The 20,556-nt window shown below is 46.8% G+C and overlaps 1 protein-coding gene across 1 annotated transcript in view; it reads right to left on the bottom strand.

Annotated features, from left to right (window-relative positions):
• The window catches only part of LOC121005131 (proton channel OTOP2-like), a 91,531-nt gene that overhangs the window by 39,349 nt on the left and 31,626 nt on the right, over positions 1-20,556 (bottom strand). The window contains exons 2-3 of the mRNA XM_040437698.1: positions 5,032-5,168; positions 3,705-3,763 (exon numbers count right to left, since the gene is read on the bottom strand). Coding sequence (XP_040293632.1) covers positions 3,705-3,763; positions 5,032-5,168 — 196 coding nt within the window. The remainder of the gene's footprint in view (positions 1-3,704; positions 3,764-5,031; positions 5,169-20,556) is intronic.

Raw genomic sequence — 20,556 nt, 5'->3', positions numbered from 1 at the left:
TCCCTCTATTGTATTATTTTCATTGGTGGCACAGTGTGCGGCCCCCCCGGCCCCCCCTCCCTCCCTCTATTGTATTATTTTCATTGGTGGCACAGTGTGCGGCCTCCCCTCTCCCCCCCACAGTGTGCGGCACCTGAGGGGTTAATTGTGCAGATCACAGCCCCCTGTAAGAGATCGGGTGCTGCCAGGCAGCAGGGGGCAGTCATGTACACAGTTCTTAGTATATTCTAACTTGAAGCGTCCCCATCACCATGGGAACGCCTCTGTGTTAGAATATACTGTCGGATCTGAGTTTCACGATCTCACTCAAATCCGATGGTATATTCTAACAGAGGCGTTCCCATGGTGATGGGGACGCTTCAAGTTAAAATATACCATCGGATTGGAGAAAACTAGTATAATAGGGACTCCTGACTTTACATTGAAAGTCAATGGGGGACGGATCCGTTTGCAATTGCACCATATTGTGTCAACATCAAACGGATCCGTCCCCATTGTAAGTCAGGACGGATCCGTTTGGGTCCGCATGGCCAGGCGGACACCAAAACGATTTTTTCTTCATGTCCGTGGATCCTCCAAAAATCAAGGAAGACCCACGGAAGAAAAAACGGACACGGATCACGGACCTATGGACCCCGTTTTTGCGGACCTTAAAAAAAACGGTCGTGTGCATGAGGCCTAACAGTCTTTTAGGTGCTTTTCTTTCAAACTTTCATGTGTCCTTTACTGAGAAGAGGCTTCTTTCTGGCCACTCTGCTATAAAGCTCAGATTGGTGGAGTGCTGCAGTGATTGTTGACCTTCAGGAAGATTCTGCCATCTGCACGTAGAGCTGCCCAGAGAGACCATTGGGTTCTTGGTCACCTCTCTTACCAGAGCTCTTCTCTCCCAATTTCTTAGTTTGGTGGGGAGGCCAGCTCTAGTAAGAGTCCTGGTTGTTCTAATCTTCTTCCATGTAAGAATTATAGAGGCCACTGTGCTCTTGGGAACTCAATGGAGCAGAATGTTTTTTGTACCCTTCTGCAGATCTGCGCCTCCTGTCTCTGATCTCTACAACCAGTTTTTTTTTACAATTCATAGCTTGGTTTTTGCTCTGATATGCATTGTCAGTAGGGTTGCCACCTTTCCCAATAAAAAATACCAGGCAAGTTAAGCCACACCCCAAAGGGGTGTGGTCGTGGGGCGTGGCTTAGCACGGGGTGTGAAGTCGCTGTAATACTGTGGCTCCCCAGGAATATTAAAGTCCCCATTTGAGGCCCCAGTAATAGTAATGCACCCAGTAATAGTAATGCCCCCTCAGTAATAGTAATGCCCCCATTATTGTGCCCCGGTAAGAGTAATGGCCCTATTAGTGTGCCCCAGAATGAATAATTCCCCCTATTAGTGCCCCCCAGTAAGAATAATGTTCCCAGTAAGAGTAATGCCCCCATTAGTGCCACCCATTAAGAATAATGCCCCCATTAGTGACCCCCAGTTAGAGTAATGTGGCCTTCATCCCCCAGGAACCGTCTCTCAGGGCCGGCACACTGACTGTAGAGTGCTGTGTGAGAGTCCGGCAGCTTTCCTGGGCCCGGTAACGGAGACCGGGGGAGAGGGGAGGTGTCGTGATAGGAAAGGAGCACAGCAGAAGAGCCGGGGATGGGAGGAGCGCAGGTCCGCGGCTCGTCTCATTATTATCCGGCCTGATCTGGGAGTGAGAGCAGCTCAGTCCCGTCACGGCCGCCATGCTGTGGGACGAGGGTTTGCTGCTCTGCTTCAGCAGCGTCTTCGTGCTCCTGCTCCTGACCACCCGCAGCCCCCAGCTCTCCGGCTTCCAATCCATCCTGACCATCCTCTTCAGGTTCGAGACGGTCCTGGAGTGCCGGCTGCTCACAGCTCGCCGCCGCTCACTCGTCGCCAGCTGTCAGGATCGTGAGCGAGCAAGTCAGACAGTCTGCACTGCAGTTTGAATTAATCCTGTGTCCAGGTCTGAGAAAGGCTTGTACCCGGACACAGGATTACAAACCCGGACAAACCCGGATGTCAACTGAATTTACCACATGGTTATAAGGGAAAATAATAGCATTCTTAATACAGAATGCATAGTACAATAGGGCTGGAGGGGTTAAAAAAATAATAATAATAATTTAACTCACCTTTATCCACTTGTTCGCGCAGCCCGGCTTCTCTTCTGTCTTCATCTTTGCTGTGCACAGGAAAAGGACCTGTGGGGACGTCACTGTGCTCATCACATGGTCCGTCACATGATCCATCACCATAGTAAAAGATCATGTGATGGACCACGTGATGAGCGCAGTGACGTCATCAAAGGTCCTATTCCTCAAAGAAGAAGACAGAAGAGAAGCCGGGCTGCACGATCAAGTGGATTAAGGTGAGTTAAATTTTTTTAAAACTTTTTAACCCCTCCAGCTCTATTGTTCTATGCATTCTGTATTCAGAATGCTATTATTTTCCCTTATAACCATGTTATAAGGGAAAATAATACAATCTACACAACCCCGATCCCAAACCCGAACTTCTTAGTTCGGGTTTGGGTACCAAACATGGCGATTTTGCAAAACGCATGACAATGATTTGCACTCGCGCGCAAAAATCGCGCATTTTGCCGCAACGCACCCGCATCTTATCCGGGCCAAAAACATGACGCCCGTGTGAAAGAGGCCTAATTGTTTGCCGGTGGAAGATGGTGCTGTCTAATCACGATCTGCTGCCGGCAAAAATGATTCAGTATGGGGACAAGCGATGGCATTAGTCATCACTCCTCCCCATACAGTGGAGAAGATCACTGCATGTTATAGCAGTGGTCTCCTCCACTGATCAGCAGGTCCTGGGAAGGAATATTTCCTACCCGACAATCTCCTGCTTAATCTGCAGGTCTACTACAGTCTTTACTCCTATGATACAGTCCTGCTTTGCTTACTTTAAATAAATAGTTTGAGAGCCAATGAGTTTGTTATCAATCCCATTCATTAGTTGCCTGCCTTTGAACTCTCTCCAGCTCCATTTTATCTTTATTTATTTAACAGTGTGGAACCCAAAACCATATTAAGATAAGACCTTACAACAAGGGTTTTATAAAGGGGTAATAATAAAGTCACAGATTTCCCTATTTATTTGCCCAGAAATAATATCTGCTTTTGCAACTGCTTGGCATTGCATACTGCTTAGCTTACTGATAATCTATATATATACAGTAAGTCTTCTACTTGCTCTGTCATGGCCCTATTAGTCTGCCTTATGTCTGGTCAGAACGAAAGCCAGTCAAAAAGTTTTCACAATCATTCCTGCCCCCTATTCATTTCTAAAGATGATCAACAGCACAACCCTGATTACCCGGGAACATGTACTGCCGATAATCAAGTATCTTTCATTCTGATGAACGATGTGAATCAGACACAAAATGGGCTTTTGGTGGATCAGCGTCACAATAATATGGGTTAATTATCGGGAACAATCAGCAACTCCAACCTAATAAAAACCAGCCAAAGTAAAAAGAGAACTAATCCCATATTAAGATGCAAGGCCCAAAAAAGTTATTAAATAGGTGAATATTAAGCATTAGGGAGATGCCTGTTTATAACAACCTCATTTTTCAATTAAAACCTCAAGGGTTTGTTTTCTGCAACTCAGGATTACTAAACTTATGATCAACGAGGGATTTATTATTTTTGTTTATTCATTCATTTAGTCTGATTGATGATTTTACCTGGTAGCATTTATATGTATCTGGACACAATGTTTGCAGGATATCCAGAGAAAACATGTCTAAAAGAAAAATAAAGGTACATTATAAAATAAATATACTTAAGAAAACCCATAATAATTCATATATAATTCACAAACTCATGACAGAAAAGTCATGGAATCACCAAATATACTATTTAGAAAAGTAAGGGCCCCATAGCAAGGATCAAACCAGGCCCCCCACACAGGACAGAAGGGTGTCTGCCTAAACCCTTTGCAATGACACTTTGGCCATTTTTCCACTGCCTCATTTGCTAAAAATTGTTCCTTTAGAGCAGGGATCAGCAACCTTCGGCACTCCAGCCGTTGTGAAACTACAACTCCCAGCATGCTCCTTCCTTCTGTGGGAGTTTAGAGAAAAACCAAGCAAGTGTGCATGATGGGAGATGTAGGTTTCACAACACCTGGAGTGGCGGAGGTTGCTGAGCCCTGCTTTAGAGGGTAGAGTCCTGACCAAGTTTTCATCCCCAGTATAAGGCTCCATTCACACGTCCGCAAATGGGTCCGCATCCGTTGGGGACAGAATGGATGCGGACAGCACACAGTGTGGAGGTAATCCCAAAATCTGAAGAATGAAAAAAAAACGGCACTCCCAAAAATCTTTGCTGGTGATAGATTTATTGGTCACTCATATTATGAGTGACCAATAAATCTATCACCAGCAAAGATTTTTGGGAGTGCCGGTTTTCTTTCATTTTTTCTGATTTTGGGATTACCTCCACACAAACCGAGCACCCCTTAACCAGTACGCTGTGCCGCCTGACTTCATTACACAGCACACAGTGTGCTGTCAGCATCTGCATTCTGCGGAGCGCGGCCCCGATCTTCAGCTCTGCAGCTCCGCAGAAGATAGAACATGTCCTATTCTTGTCCGCAGCTTGCGGACAAGAATAGGCATTTCTATAGGGATGACGGGCGGGTGTGTTGCGGATCCGCAATTTGCGGGTCCGCAACACACCACGGAAGTGTGAATGGAGCCTAAGAGGGGATGATCCCAACTAAGACTGGGCCCCCTCTTGCCCTGGGCCCCATGGCAGTCACATGGTCTGCCGCTATGGTAGTTACGCCCTTGATTACAGTTTTTTTCTCTAGTGGGATGACCCCAAAATCATCTGTCCATGCAGAAAATTCCAAGGTAGATAATGCTGGGTTAATTTGGCATAGCCTTCCCTATTCATGTGCATTTTGAAGTGAACTTCCAGTCTGAAGCCTGTTTGATTATTATATTAGGAGATTGTATAATAAATTCTACAAAGCAGAAACAGAAGGGCAGGTATCTTGGGTCTCACCTGTACAATGACAAAAAGGACCAGAATGATCGGCTGGATAACTGTTAGAGGCTCTCTGCAGCCTATGTGCTCGATTGCAAATACGATTTTAAAAACTGCCATGACAAGTGTGCCAACTCCAAAGAGAATGATTCCAACTGTAAAGAAAATATATTAAAGCATATAAATAATCCATACTAAAACTAAAATAGAAGTTTTCTCTAGGTCTACATATGCAATACACAGATACTCAAGGCTAATGCTTATTGCATGATTTTGGGAGCAAGTTAACAATTTTTTAGAATTTCCCAAGATGGACGCTCAGGAATTAGCACACCTCATAGAGGGAACATTGGTGATTTTGTGACAATGGTACCTGTCAAGATATATAGTCACTCACTGACAAAAAAAACATTACGCACCCAGACAGAAATGTCAGATTGCTGCAAAACTCAGGCAGATATGTAAATGATTACAGGTGTGGCCTGATTAGACATTGGGTCTTCCCACAAGAGGGTGTAAAAATGCTTCCCCCACTGCCCTATAAAAAAGACTTTCAGAGGATACTTTTGGGTAGTGTACCTCTTGGTGAGATATTGTTGACTACTAGACATGATGTACTTTTTGACATTTTGCCTATGTGACAGACTTTGAGAGGGGACACACTATTGGACTGAGAGAAGCAGGGTGGTCATTTTGACAAGTTGGCTGTCATCTGGGCTGTTCATAACTAGCTGTTGAGAGATGTTGGGAGCAATGGTTATACAAGGGCTCACAAAGTGAACAGGCTCTGGTTGGTGCAGACAGACTACCAGTAGAGAGGATCGTTTGATCCTCCTACGAGCATGAGCAGCTCCCACAGTTTTGTTGGCCACCATCCAGACACAGGTGGGACTTTCATTACATGCCTCTGTCTACCCATATGGAGGCCTCATGGTGAGTGATTCAATCCTGCCTTTTCTGTGGACTTAAACATTGTCTCGACTGTTGGTGTGATAATCTGGGGAGTCTAACAGTTGGTCACCCCTATTAGTGATGCAAGGGACACTAACAGCTCAGCGATATATGCACGACCTTCTTAAGCCACATATGTTGGCTGCGCTTGCTTCTTGTCTATCGGGCTATTCACATGGCCGTTCTTTTAATGGCCAGTGAATAGCTTTCGTCCAAAAATAGGACATGTCCTATTTTTGGTCGTTTCCACGGCCAGACAGACCCCATTGAAATCAATGGGACCGTTTTTAACTCACCTCATCCTCTTGCTCGCGCTGCGGCAGTCTCTTCTCTCTTCATTGAGCAGGACCTGCCGAAGGACCTTCGATATGCGTGGTGACGTAACCCCGTGGGAGCGCTCAGTGACGTTATCGCGCACATCGCAGGTCTTTCGGCAGGTCCTGTTCAGTGAAGAGAGAAGAGACTGCTGCAATTATTTTGGATGGGGCCCTACATTGGGGGCATTATTAAAGCTGGGGACATTAGAAAAATAATTTCTATACTATGGGGGACATTATTTAAGATAGGGGCTTACATTGAGGGCATTATTAAAGCTGTGGAGGTAAAAAATAAAATCATACACAATGGGGGACATTATTATTTTACCAGGGGGCCTACATGGTGGCATTATTAAAGCTGGGGGGTTTGCATCATTAGCCCCAAATTATCCTGCATTAATGCAAGTGAGAGATATATTATTTCAAGCGCCTATACAGTTTCTAGACACTCTACCGGTTAGAACGAAATCTCTTACAACGACTATTTTGAGCTCATGTAAAGAAGATGACATTCCTCCGTACGAAGATTTGCGCTCTCACCCGGCGTTGTCTAACCTTTCCACTTTTCATCTGGCCTATTTACTCCAACAAATGAAAAAACACTTAACTAATTTTCCGATTGGAACAGCTCACACCCCATTTGAAAAGTTAGCCTTACAAATAAAGGAACCAAAGGGTAAAATTTCCCAACTATATGAAATCCTACTTTCCAACCAGGGATCAGAGACTCCTATATTTATTCAGCAATGGGCAGCAGAACTGAACATTCAATTATCCCCCTTAGAAGTAAAACAAGCGCTCAGAGTGTTTCTTAAGGTGTCCAGGTGCGTCAAGCTGCAAGAGAACAGCTATAAAGTTTTAACAAGATGGTATTACACGCCTCAACGACTTCATCGCATGTTTCCTGAGTGTAGCCCTATGTGCTGGAGATGCAACCTAGAAATAGGTACGCATACCCATATCTGGTGGGAGTGTACCAAGATAACCTCTTATTGGCAGGAGATTTGTAAACTTATATCTAACATATGTAGCTTGAAGTTACCCATTTCCCCGAAAGTTTGCCTCTTAGGTGTTTTAGGAGAAATCAGATGCCCCAAATATAAACGTTCGCTATGCAACACTTTGTTAGCAGTAGCTAGACTTATGTTGGCAATAGCATGTAAACAACCAAACCCACCAACTATTCAAAATTGGATCCTCAAATGCGATCAGCTCTATCGTCTCGAACAAATAGCACACTGGGATGCTCGCACCCCTATGCAGTTTGAAAATATTTGGAACTCATGGAAAACATTTTGGAATTTTTCCGGGGTATGAGTTCTTACAGTAAGAGGAACATTTTGCGAAAGTGAGCCGCCTCCCTCTGAATGGGTCTTCTTCGGTTGTGAGCACTCATATTAGTTGCTCCTGGTTGGAGATAGTGTGAGACATTACACTTTGCGCCTGCCTCGATGGAATTTTGTTCTTTACAAAGCTACTCTTCCCTTCCCACCTCCCCCCCAAGTCACTTTTTTCCCTCTTGCTTTTTCCCTTCCCTTCTTTCTTCCCCCCCCGTCTATGTTTCTTTTTGTATTATTGTGTTTTGGGTTAGTCCATTTGGATCTCTAATGGAAGTACTTATATCTATTATATTAAGATGGGCAGAGGCGTTTTCTTTGAAGGTATCATTCGGATGATAATGAACACGTTAATATTTTGTATTTACAACTGTGCGTATTGTGGGGGATTAGCTCTTTTCCGGTGGTTGCAATCACACACTTCTTCACAGATACCAGGATTTAGGGCCAAACTGCTTTATTGTGGCACACGGCATAAAGAAAAAACACACAAAGCCAAAATAAAATACCTTGCCCGTCTGGGCCCTATCTAAACACACAGGTTTCCCTGACTCACCTAAAGCGTACCACAGTTCACACCCGTGATGAGATGCGGCTTTCCCAGCTCAACCTCCAGCAGCCTCCAGGCTGCTCCCACACCAGTGTCTCTTGGGGGATAGTGGTCTCTCAGCCCTCCCGGCTCAGACCACACAGAGGCACTCCAGCCTTCTGTGTGCAAGTCCCCCAAAGTCCAGGCTATTGCCTAGCCTCGTGTCCCCTCAGCCTTGCCTAGCTGAGACCACACTGACAGAGCCTCACCAGGCCTCTGTCTGCAAACACTCCAGAGTGAGCCACACCCAGGATCCAGTAGCAGGATTAAATAGGATTCCTGGACATGAGCATGCCCTAAGTCCCGGACTGGAACCTGGGGAAACACCACCTCAATGTTCACATTGCCACATATCCCCCCCCTCTGTTCAAACCTGTGGGGGTGAACACATGTATCAACTGGATGCTCATGACAGGGCATCCACATTTTCTTGCCATCGCCTGGCTCAACCTTCCCCCTGGAAGATGTGGTCAGCGTCAGAGGCTTCCCTTTATTTTGCCAGACCCATGCCATCAATGCTTGGTTTGTTACCCACACTGACATCTTTCCCAAGAGACATTGTCTACAATGTTCCTATGTCCATGTGACAGGCAGGCCCTCTCTATTTTTTTTATCTTTCTCTCTCTCTTTGACTCACACAGCTGCTTCAGCCGAGCACGCTTCTTATGATTCGCCTCTTTTTGTGTCTTTATTTTAACAGCAGATCTCGGCTTCTGGAACTCACTTCAGAATATATTTTTATGCAAACGACAGACTCTCCGTTTGATTTCTCTGGCTCTTGCAGACGCTTAGGCCTTTTCTTCTTGTCTTTGCGAAGCTCCGTCAGCAAAGCTGGCTTGCCCCCGCTCGCTTCTTTTCCAGCAGTGGTTTTCTCAGATGGTGCCTCAGTTTCAGGGTCTTCTGCCTCTTCACTGCCTCTCCCCACTTCGGCTTTACCCTTGACCTCTGGAACATCCAAGGATTTCTCCCACTTCAAGAGCTCGGCCTTAGCTTCCTTGGCCTCTGTCTCTTTGGCCTTTACTTTATTAGCCTTCTCACCATTCAGGGACATGGCATCATATCCTTGCTTTCTTAATTCCTCCTTCCCTTTCGCATCAAGGTTGGAGGCACTGGGGTCTTCAGCATACTTCTTGTCTGCTGGCGTTTTCTCCAGAGGCTCACCCAGGACACCGGTCTCCTTTTGGGGAGGAGTCAGGAGAGACAGCCCATCGTAATAGCCCAGATCTGCATACTGGTCATCCATCTCCTCATATTTCTTCCCCAGCAGGCAGCTGGCTACTTGAAAGGCCTTGTAGGCGGAGGGGACGTCTTTTGCGACCTGGTCCTGGTTACACACTGTCATGAGACTCTTGGCCTCTGCATCGACATCAGCCCCATCAACTTGTTCAGCCGATACCTTTTCCACCTTCTCTGCCTTGGCCAGTACCCTGGCACCACCATCTCCAGACCCACTCTTACCAGGCTTTGACTTCTTGGCACCTTCCAGAGGATCTTCCTCTTCCGGTTTCTCACCTTCTTCCACCTGCTGTGCAGGAGCACTCTTAGGCTTCTCCACCTCATGGATGGCATCTTTTGAGCTCATGAGAGCTTCCATCTCTGCTCTGAGTTGCTTGTTCAGCCTCTCTAATTCATTTTGCTCCTCAAGCACTTTTTCAAGGGCTCTAGCCAAGGAGAGGGCCTTGGACTCTTTCTCCCAAGCATCAGCTTCCGCTCGGTCACATTCTTCGGCATATCGAGCCGATATGCATTTCTCTTCAACCAAGAGCTGGTCAAACTTCTTTTGTTTCTTCTCCAATCTAGATACAGTTTGTCTCTGGTGGTCCAGGTTCACCATGCGATCACATAACTCTTGATCAAGTTGAGCCATCCTGGCTTCCAAATGTCTTTTCTCCTCCAAGAGAGCAGATTTTTCTGAGGCGCTGTTTAGAACCTCATCAGCCAGCTCATCTCTTTCCTGCTCTGCATGAAGTCTGGATAGCTCAGAAGCTGCAAGTTCCTCTTGAAGTTGGAGAATTTCCGCTTCTATTAGTGACTCTAGTTCCTTCAGTTCATTCACCTCTTTCTGTGACTCCTCTGGAGATTCCTGCAGTTGCTCTGCGAGAACCGCTAGCCCCATCTCTAGTGTATCTAGAGACTGTGCAGAGCGAGCGAAAACATCTTCAAGTTTGTAGCTGTACTGTCCTGTCAGGTCATCTACAACTGTCAGGATATGAGCTTCAGACTCTAGGCTGTCACCCGACTGAACTCTCGTCTCGTCAGATATAACTGTCATCTGGTCGCTAGACTCGCTACTAGTAACCACTTTAGTTTTGCTGGGTATTGACATGGTAGCCTCACTCTCGGAGTTGCTAACTGTCACGGCACATACGCCACTTATACTGTTCGTGTCATTATTAACCCTGACCTCTAGGGGCACCCATGAGTCAATCCTCACCTGGGACATTTTATTAGTCATAGAAACCTGTGGAGACTGCACATCCACCTCTGGTACGTGTGGTACACCCTCTAGCCCCGCCACATTGTCTACAACGGGGTCTCCTAGCGGTGTTTCTTCAACATTTATCAAAACTTTTATATCCGACACATGTTTACCAACAGGGTTAGCTTTTTCCCCAATCACAGCCTGCAAAGGAAAAGGCATGTCATTATGATCACATATTTCACATGACATCACATTTCCATCATGCATTTCGTCAAACATGGCACCATCACTTTGCACCTTATCTGCACCCTTGTTCTCAATGTGCAGCTCCTTCACATTATCATTTAAAGGGACAGGTACAAGTTCTGCAGGAGGTTTTGCACTCTCTGCAGAAGTGTCTCCATTACTCCACAACTCCCAGCATAAGGGAAAATTACACCCCAACACTCCCTCATGCATAAGCTTATCTGTAACATCAAGTTCATCAGTCTCTGTTCTCATTGGAGTCTCTCGCTCAGTGAAAATCAGCGGATAGTCCTTATCCGCACGACTGTCCAGCACCTTTATTATTTTACCAGTCTCAGGTTTCAATATTGTGCTACATCTTACCCGGGCTAGCATGGGATCCCGGATCCTTGTCATCCCAAAACTAGCTTTGGTCATGGGCAACTGAGGTAGCACAGAAACCTTCTCCTCTGTAGATTTCTGCGAGGGAGCGATCACAGCAGGCTGATCCGCCTGTCCAGACACAGTTTTTCCTCTGTGTGACTTATTACCTACCGGCCCAGCAGGTATCCCCTGCCGCCGGCTCACTGTCACTGGGTCTGCCACATAGTTAATAACAGGAACAGTCTTACCCTTTGTAATCAACCATTCCGGTAAAGCAGTGACATTCTCCCCCGCGGACTCATCAAGGTTGTGGTTGCTCCTAGCAACAGCTTTACTGCACCTCCGCACTCCCTCTCTAGGACTCCGGACACAGTCGCAGGGAAGATATGCACTCCTGAGAACCGCGCCGCTCTCCACCTCTTTGTCTTCCCGATGGTTGCCCTCGGCAACGACACATATCTGCTGTTCATCGGATTCTCCAGGTACACAATTTGTAGCATTTTCTCCGCTCCACAGCTGCCAAAATAATGGGAAATCTTTGCCAAGCACAAACTCCACTTCCAGGGTCTCACATTTTAAGAGCTCCCACTGCACAGGGCCATAGTCTGTTATAAAGGTCAGAGACACGGTGACATCTGTCTCTGGCCCTCTCTCCAGAAAGTCCAGCACTTCAGGCCTGACGCGAGACACCTGCTGGCGGGCATCTAGAGTGACCCCCAGCGGGATTCCCCCAATCACTAGGTCGCAGTCCTTCTCCCATGGATGATACCAAGCTGCAGCCATTTTGACCAAAAAATGCCACAAGTCAGTCTCTTTTACTCGGCTACTGGCCCTTTAAGTCCTGCACTGTTTGCACCACAGAAGAAAAAAATGTCCAGATTAACAACAGCAGTCTCTGCTCCTGCAAACTAGCAGGCTTCCGGCCCTTTAAATCACTGCACAGCAACACAGCAATTCCTTGGCAACATTCAGCAGCACCTGCTCTTTTCAGTGATGTTGTTGCCCCTAGCAACCACGTTTTTTTTTACTTTTCAGCACGGACATGTTGCCCGCATCCGACACCAATTGTGGGGGATTAGCTCTTTTCCGGTGGTTGCAATCATACACTTCTTCACAGATACCAGGATTTAGGGCCAAACTGTGCTTTATTGTGGCACACGGCATAAAGAAAAAACACACAAAGCCAAAATAAAATACCTTGCCCGTCTGGGCCCTATCTAAACACACAGGTTTCCCTGACTCACCTAAAGCGTACCACAGTTCACACCCGTGATGAGATGCGGCTTTCCCAGCTCAACCTCCAGCAGCCTCCAGGCTGCTCCCACACCAGTGTCTCTTGGGGGATAGTGGTCTCTCAGCCCTCCCGGCTCAGACCACACAGAGGCACTCCAGCCTTCTGTGTGCAAGTCCCCCAAAGTCCAGGCTATTGCCTAGCCTCGTGTCCCCTCAGCCTTGCCTAGCTGAGACCACACTGACAGAGCCTCACCAGGCCTCTGTCTGCAAACACTCCAGAGTGAGCCACACCCAGGATCCAGTAGCAGGATTAAATAGGATTCCTGGACATGAGCATGCCCTAAGTCCCGGACTGGAACCTGGGGAAACACCACCTCAATGTTCACATTGCCACAGTATATAATGTATGCTCAGGTTATGTGTATACTTCCAAAAGGTTGAAACACTGTTGACCTTTATGTTTTTTACTTCTTGTTGGAAAACAATAAAAATAATTTTAAAACAAACAAAGCTGGGGGCAGCAAAAAATAAAATAAAAATTCCTACACTATGGGGGACATTTATTAAAGCTGGGGACAGTAAAACAAAAATCCTACACTATGGGGGACATTATTTTAGCTGGGGGCCTACATGGGGGCATTATTAAAGCTGGGGGCACTATACAAAAATTATTTACACAGTGGGAGACATTATTTTAGCTGGGGCCAAAATCGGGGGCATTATTAAAGCTGGGGGCAGCAAAAAATAAATAAATTCTTACACTATGGATGGGGGACATTATTTTAGCTGGGGGCCTACTATCCTGTGGGTGTTCTCAGAAGGGTGGGTCTAGAAATAACTGCCAATCAAATTCCTACATTTTTCATGTCCGTTTTTAACGGACATGAAAAACTGATGCAAAACAGATGCAAAACGGACATTAAAAACGGACACACGGACAGAAAATGATTGTACACACTGATGCAACATGGTCATGAAAAACTGACAGTGTGGCCGTTTTTAACAGACTTGTGCATGTAGCCGCAGGTACTGAAAGTTCTTAGTGAGAATCAATTATTCGCTAAACAGGAAAAGTTTATCTTTGGGGTACAAGAAATTTTATTCTTGGGATACATTCTCACACCCCAATCCTTTAAGATGGATCCGGGAAAGGTGCAGGCTATTCTAGAATGGGTGAGACCCTCCTCCCTTAAAGCGTTACAATGTTTTTTAGGTTTCTCTAATTATTATCAAAAAATTTATTTAAAAAAATTCTGTTATTGCTAAGCCTCTCACCGACCTACAGTAACTAGGAAGGGGGCACATTTACTGAATTGGTCACCAGAAGCCATTAAAGCTTTCGAAGCACTCAAGAGGTGTTTTGTTAACGCCCCTATATTGGTCCAACCAGACAAAGAGAGGCCTTTTATAGTCGAGGTCGATGCCTCTGAGGATGGGGTAGGATCAGTACTCTCCCAGGGGCCAGCAACTCTCACTAATCTGAGGCCCTGTGCGTTCTTCTCTCGTAAATTCTCTCGTAAATTATGATATTGGGAACCGAGAGTTACTTGCTATTAAATGGGCCTTTGAGGAATGGCGCCATTTTTTGAAGGGGGCTCACCATCAGGTGACTGTACTTACTGATCATAAGAATTTGATGTTTTTTGAGTCTGCTAAGCGTTTGAATCCCAGACAGACTAGGTGGGTGTTGTTCTTTACACGTTTTAATTTCTGTATTACTTTCAGGCCAGGAAGTAAAAATATCAAAACAGATGCCTTAGGCCTCATGCACATGACCGTATTTTTTCACGGTCCGCAAAACGGGGTTCCGTTGGTCCGTGATCCGTGACCGTTTTTTCGTCCGTGGGTCTTCCTTGATTTTTGGAGGATCCACGGCCGTGCGGAGCCAAACGGATTCGTCCTGAATTACAATGCAAGTCAATGTGGACGGATCCGTTTGACGTTGACACAATATGGTGCAATTTCAAACGGATCCGTCCCCCATTGACTTTCAATGTAAAGTCAGGAGTTAATATACCATAGGATCGGAGTTTTCTCCAATCCAATGGTATATTTTAACTTGAAGCGTCCCCATCACCATGGGAACGCCTCTATGTTAGAATATACCATCGGATTTGAGTTACATCGTGAAACTCAGATCCGACAGTATATTCTAACACAGAGGCATTCCCATAGTGATGGGGACGCTTCTAGTTAGAATATACTACGAACTGTGTACATGACTGCCCCCTGCTGCCTGGCAGCACCCGATCTTTTACAGGGGGCTGTGATCAGCACAATTAATCCTTCAGGTGCCGCACCTGAATGGGTTAATTGTGCGTATCATAGCCCCCTGTAAGAGATCAGGGGCTGCCAGGCAGCAGGGGGCAGACCCCCCTCCCTCCCCAGTTTGAATATCATTGGTGGCCAGTGTGAGCCCCCCCCGGCCCCCCCTCTATTGTAATATCATTGGTGGCCAGTGTGCGCCCCCCCGCCCCCCCTCTATTGTAATATCATTGGTGGCCAGTGTGCGGCCTCCGTCGGCCCCCCTCCCCCCCTCTATTGTAATTTCATTGGTGGCCAGTGTGCGGCCTCCGTCGGCCCCCCTCCCCCCCTCTATTGTAATTTCATTGGTGGCCAGTGTGCGGCCTCCCCTCTCCCCCCCCCCGCCCGATCATTGGTGGCAGCGGAGATTCCGATCGGAGTCCCAGTTTAATCGCTCTGGGGCTCCGATCGGTAACCATGGCAACCAGGACGCTACTGCAGGCCTGGTTGCCATGGTTACTTAGCAATATTACAATATTAGAAGCATCATACTTACCTGCTGGCTGCTGCGATGTCTGTGTCCGGCCGGGAGCTCCTCCTACTGGTAAGTGACAGATCATTAAGCAATGCGCCGCACAGACCTGTCACTTACCAGTAGGAGGAGCTCCCGGCCGGACACAGACAGCGGAGCAGCCAGCAGGTAAGTATGATGCTTCTAATATTGTAATATTGCTAAGTAACCGATCGGAGCCCCAGAGCGATTAAATTGGGACTCCGATCGGAATCTCCGCTGCCACCAATGATCGGGGGGGGGGGAGGCCGCACACTGGCCACCAATGATATTAATACAATAGAGGGGGGGCCGGGGGGGGGGCGCACACTGGCCACCAATGATATTACAATAGGGGGGGGGGCGGGGGGGTCCGCACACTGGCCACCAATGATATTCAAACTGGGGAGGGGGGGGGGGGTATGCCCCCTCCTGCCTGGCAGCCCCTGATCTCTTATAGGGGGCTATGATATGCACAATTAACCCCTTAGGTGCAGCACCTGAGGGGTTAATTGTGCGGATCACAGCCCCCTGTAAGAGATCGGATGCTGCCAGGCAGCAGGGGGCAGTCATGTACACAGTTCGTAGTATATTCTAACTAGAAGCGTCCCCATCACTATGGGAACGCCTCTGTGTTAGAATATACTGTCGGATTTGAGTTTTCACAAAGTGAAAACTCATCTCTGAAAAAGCTTTTATGCAGACGGATCTTCGAATCCGTCTGTATGAAAGTAACCCACGGCCACGGATCACGGATGCGGATGCCAATCTTGTGTGCATCCGTGTTCTTTCACGGACCCATTGACTTGAATGGGTCCGTGAACCGTTGTCCGTCCAAAAAATAGGACAGGTCCTATTTTTTTGACGGACAGGAAACACGGATCACGGATGCGGCTGCAAAACGGTGCATTTTCCGATTTTTCCATGGACCCATTGAAAGTCAATGGGTCCGCGAAAAAAAACGGAAAACGGCACAACGGCCACGGATGCACACAACGGTCGTGTGCATGAGGCCTTATCCCGCAGTTTTTGTGATTTTCAATCTCCCGATACTCCACCAGAACTAATATTACCGGCAGGTGTCATTGTGGCTTCGGTCTCCTCCGATCTGGCGACCAAAATAACTGCGGGGCAACACTTGGCCCCGGTACAATCTCCTACAGATAAGTTATTTGTCCCGTGTCATTTACATCTCCAATTATTGAGTGAGTGCCATAATTTTGTGTTTATGGTCATCCAGGTATTAATGCCACCAAGAACTCGTCTCCAGATTTTATTGCTGGCCTACTTTGTCTAGAGATGTCCACTCATATGTAGAGATGTCCACTCATATGAGTCTTCATGTGAGGTTTGTGCCAGGTCCAAGACTCCTAGGTCTCGTCCGGTGGGGGAGTTACGACCACTGCCCATCCCTAGTAGTCCTTGGTCCCATATCTCAATGGACTTTATCACCGACCTACCGGTGTCTGAGGGTAAGTTGGTGATATGGGTAGTTGTGGACAGATTTAGTAAAATGGTGCACTTCATCCCTCTGTCAAAACTGCCCAATGCCAAGACTCTGTTTGTTTATCATGTTATATGGTTACATGGAATTGAGAATGTGGTTTCGGATAGAGGTGTTCAATTTGTTTCTAGGTTTTGGGGGTCCCTTTGTCATAAATGTAACATCTCTTTGTCCTTTTCTTCGGCCTTTCATCCGTAAACCAACGGTCAAACTGAACGTTTGAACCAGTCTCTGGAGCAGTATCTGAGGTGCAATGTCTCTGACAACCAACAGCTATGGGTGAAACATCTTCCCCTGGCTGAATTCTCCATTAACAAACAGGTGAATTCATCTACTGGTATGTTTCCGATTTACTGTAATCTTGGTATTCATCCGCAAATTAGTTTGTTTTCGCCGTCCTCTTCGCAAACTCCAGAGGCTGATGTAATGCCTAGAGAACTGTGAACAGTCTGGGCCTAGGTTCAGTCAAACCTGAGAAAAGCCCAGGAAATTCAAAAAAGTAACGCCGATAAAAAGCGCTCTCGAGGAGTAGATTTTGAGTTGTCTTTGAAGGTACCCTCGAATAAGTTTGCACCACGGTTTATTTGGCCTTATGACATTGTGGGCATTATTAATAATGTATCTTTTAAGTTAAGATTACCCGACTCCTTTCGTATCCATAATGCTTTTCACAAGTCTTTACTTAAAAAGTATGTGTCACCTGTATCCCCTTCACGGGAATCTTCACCACCAGTGGAGGTGGCCGGTCAACCAGAATTCGAGATATCTAGGATTATTGAAAAGGTCCGGAACTCTCTGGAATATTTGGTCCATTGGAAGGGCTTTGGTCTTGAGGAGAGGTCTTGGGAGCCGGCTAGTAAGATGCATGCTGTCAGGCTAGTGAGAAGATTCCATCTAACTCACCCGGAAAAACCCGCTCCAGTAATTATGGCCCCTCGTGGAAGGGGGGGTACTGTAACGTGGGAGCCAGCGCCGCGCTTGCTTCGTGCAGCACCGCCGGCATCCCGTCTGTGTGCAGGAACAAGGATGCGACCGGCGTCCTTGTCTCCATGGGGACCAGGGGGCGGGGAGTACCCGGCCGCGCACGCCTCCTCAGCACAGCTGGCGTTCCCCTAGACTGCAAGCAGCAGAGGAGCTGAGCGCCGATAATGATGAATTGGTGCTCGGCTGTGTTGGACTGTGTAATGTGAGTCACGTGACTCTGGCCACGTCATGTGACTCACCAGTCAGGGCTATTTAAACAGCAGCCTGCTGGCCACAGGTTGCCTGTGATTGGTTTTGTTACCCTCACCAGCCTTCTTTATATATTCAGACCTTGCATGTTTTGACTTCGGCTTTGTTTGTGACCTCGACCTCACTACCTCCATTTGTATTTGATGTGACCTCTTGTCTTCCGACCTCGGCTTTGCTTGTGACCTTGCTATTGGGTTTTTCTCTGTGTACTGGGTGACCTCTTGGTTTTTGACTTTTGCTTCCCTGACTCTGTTCACGGTTTTTCTTTGCTTTTAGGCCCCAGCACGTATTTAAGCTAGGGACCGCCGCCAAGTTGTACGCTGTCAGATAGGACGGGTCGTGCAAGTATGTAGGGACAGAGGTGCGGGTGGAGTCCAGGGCTGCCCTCTTCCCTTCTCTCTGTGACAGAGGGCTTCCGACTGACATTTTTCAGCAGTATAAATCTTAGCAAAGGTTTCCCAGGAATGTCTCTGTCAGACTGCAGCAGTTTCCTTGGCCTGTCTGGAGCAGATTTTTTTGACATAAAGCATTTATGGGACTAGTTGGTACACCAGCTTCAGCAACCTTCCAGTGTGCAGGATGTACACGCCCAGCTGCAACATCTGTGGGCAAATGTGCCGCAACATACCATACAGAACGTGTATGCCTCCTGCCCAACCGTCTCTCACCTTGTATATAGGCTAAAGGAGCCCAATGGGGTCCTAGAGCCTCTTTTCAGTTCAGTTTTCTCCACTAAACATCCTTTCCTCTGATATTGTAATCAATCGGTTGAAGAAATGGTTGCGCTCCATAGAAGCTAAGACTTCCCTTGTTTGTTTATCGGCTTGCCATCAACAGCGCAACGGTAAGCAGCATAATTACGAAGCGCGGCCTTCTCTTTTACCAGCTGATCGGCTGATAGGTCATCAATATTAAAATCCCGGGAAAACCCCTTTAATATGCAAATTAGGCCTTTGGGGAAATGAAGGCCTCACCATTGCTCTTGTTCCACCCAAGCTCTCCTCCTTTCTCTGATCAACCCTTACTCACTAATTTGCCGCTTCCTGGTCCTGTCAATCAAAGCAGCCAGGGAGAGGCTGTCACAGAAATGATTGGAACTTGGGTGCAACGAGAGCAAGGGTGACGCCCTAATTTCACCCTCATTTGCTTATTAAGAAAAAGTATCATAAAATGGCAACTGTACTGAGGACCAACCTCTGAGAGAGAACAGATATTTGCAGAGGGTTGAGGACCACAAAGGGATAGTGTGTACACTAGTCAGCAACGGTAACATGTGCTTATGGCTTTGGACTTTGCTGCCTGTGGTTAGGGTTAATTGCTTCTGGTGCCTCCTACACTTTTGAGATAGAGTGGCCATCTAATCTAGGACTGCACTCTAGTGCCACACAATGTCCCACACTATGCATACTGTAGGAAATCTTTATTTCCTTGGTAATGCTCCTCACCTGTTCCTTAATTATGTAAATTACATTATCAACACCACAAAGAAAATATGAATAGGGATGAGCGAACCCGAACTGTATAGTTCGGGTTCGTACCGAATTTTGGGGTGTCCGTGACACGGACCCGAACCCGAACATTTTCGTAAAAGTCCGGGTTCGGGTTCGGTGTTCGCCGCTTTCTTGGCGCTTTTTGAAAGGCTGCAAAGCAGCCAATCAACAAGCGTCATACTACTTGGCCCAAGAGGCCATCACAGCCATGCCTACTATTGGCATGGCTGTGATTGGCCAGTGCACCATGTGACCCAGCCTCTATTTAAGCTGGAGTCACGTAGCGCCGCACGTCACTCTGCTATGATCAGTATAGGGAGAGGTTGCAGCTGCGACGTTAGGGCGAGATTAGGCAGATTAACTCCTCCAAAAGACTTCATTCTGTGATCGATCTGCAGCTGTGGATCATTGAAGTGCTATTATTGACTTGCTCACTTTTTTGAGGCTGCCCAGAGCGTTTTTAGATCACTTTTTTTCTGGGGTGATCGGCGGCCATTTTGTGACTTGTGCTGCGCCAGCACGAGCTATCACCAAGTGTATTTAACCATCGATAGTGTGGTTATTTTGTGCTATATCCTACATCAGCTGCAGGCTGAGCCTGTGTCACCGAAGTGCATTTAACCATCAACAGTCTGGTTATTTTTTGGCCATATACTACATCAGCTGCAGGCTGAGCCTGTGTCACCCAAGTGCATTTAACCATCAACAGTCTGATTATTTTTTGGCCATATACTACATCAGCTGCAGGCTGAGCCTGTGTCACCCAAGTGCATTTAACCATCAACAGTGTGGTTATTTTTTGGCCATATATTACATCAGGGGCAAGTTGAGCCTGTCACCCAGCGCCTAAAAAATAGACCTGACATTTCTATTCAACCAAATCTGCACAGTTTTAGCTGGTCAAGTTATTTGTAGTGACCGTAAAAGCAGACTTTTTGTTCTGGGTTGAAAAAGCATTCCCAAATTTGCCATTCTGAAAATAACTAGTTTGTGGTATTTGAGGCCTACTTGAAATCTATCCCAAAAAGAAAATCTTACATTGAAGGTATTGATAGTGTCATTCA

This window comes from Bufo bufo, chromosome 6, assembly GCF_905171765.1.
Source record: "Bufo bufo chromosome 6, aBufBuf1.1, whole genome shotgun sequence".
NCBI classification, from domain to species: Eukaryota; Metazoa; Chordata; class Amphibia; order Anura; family Bufonidae; genus Bufo; species Bufo bufo.
The sequence above is the reverse complement of the archived record's forward strand: the minus strand, read 5'-3'. Positions and strand labels throughout refer to the sequence as shown.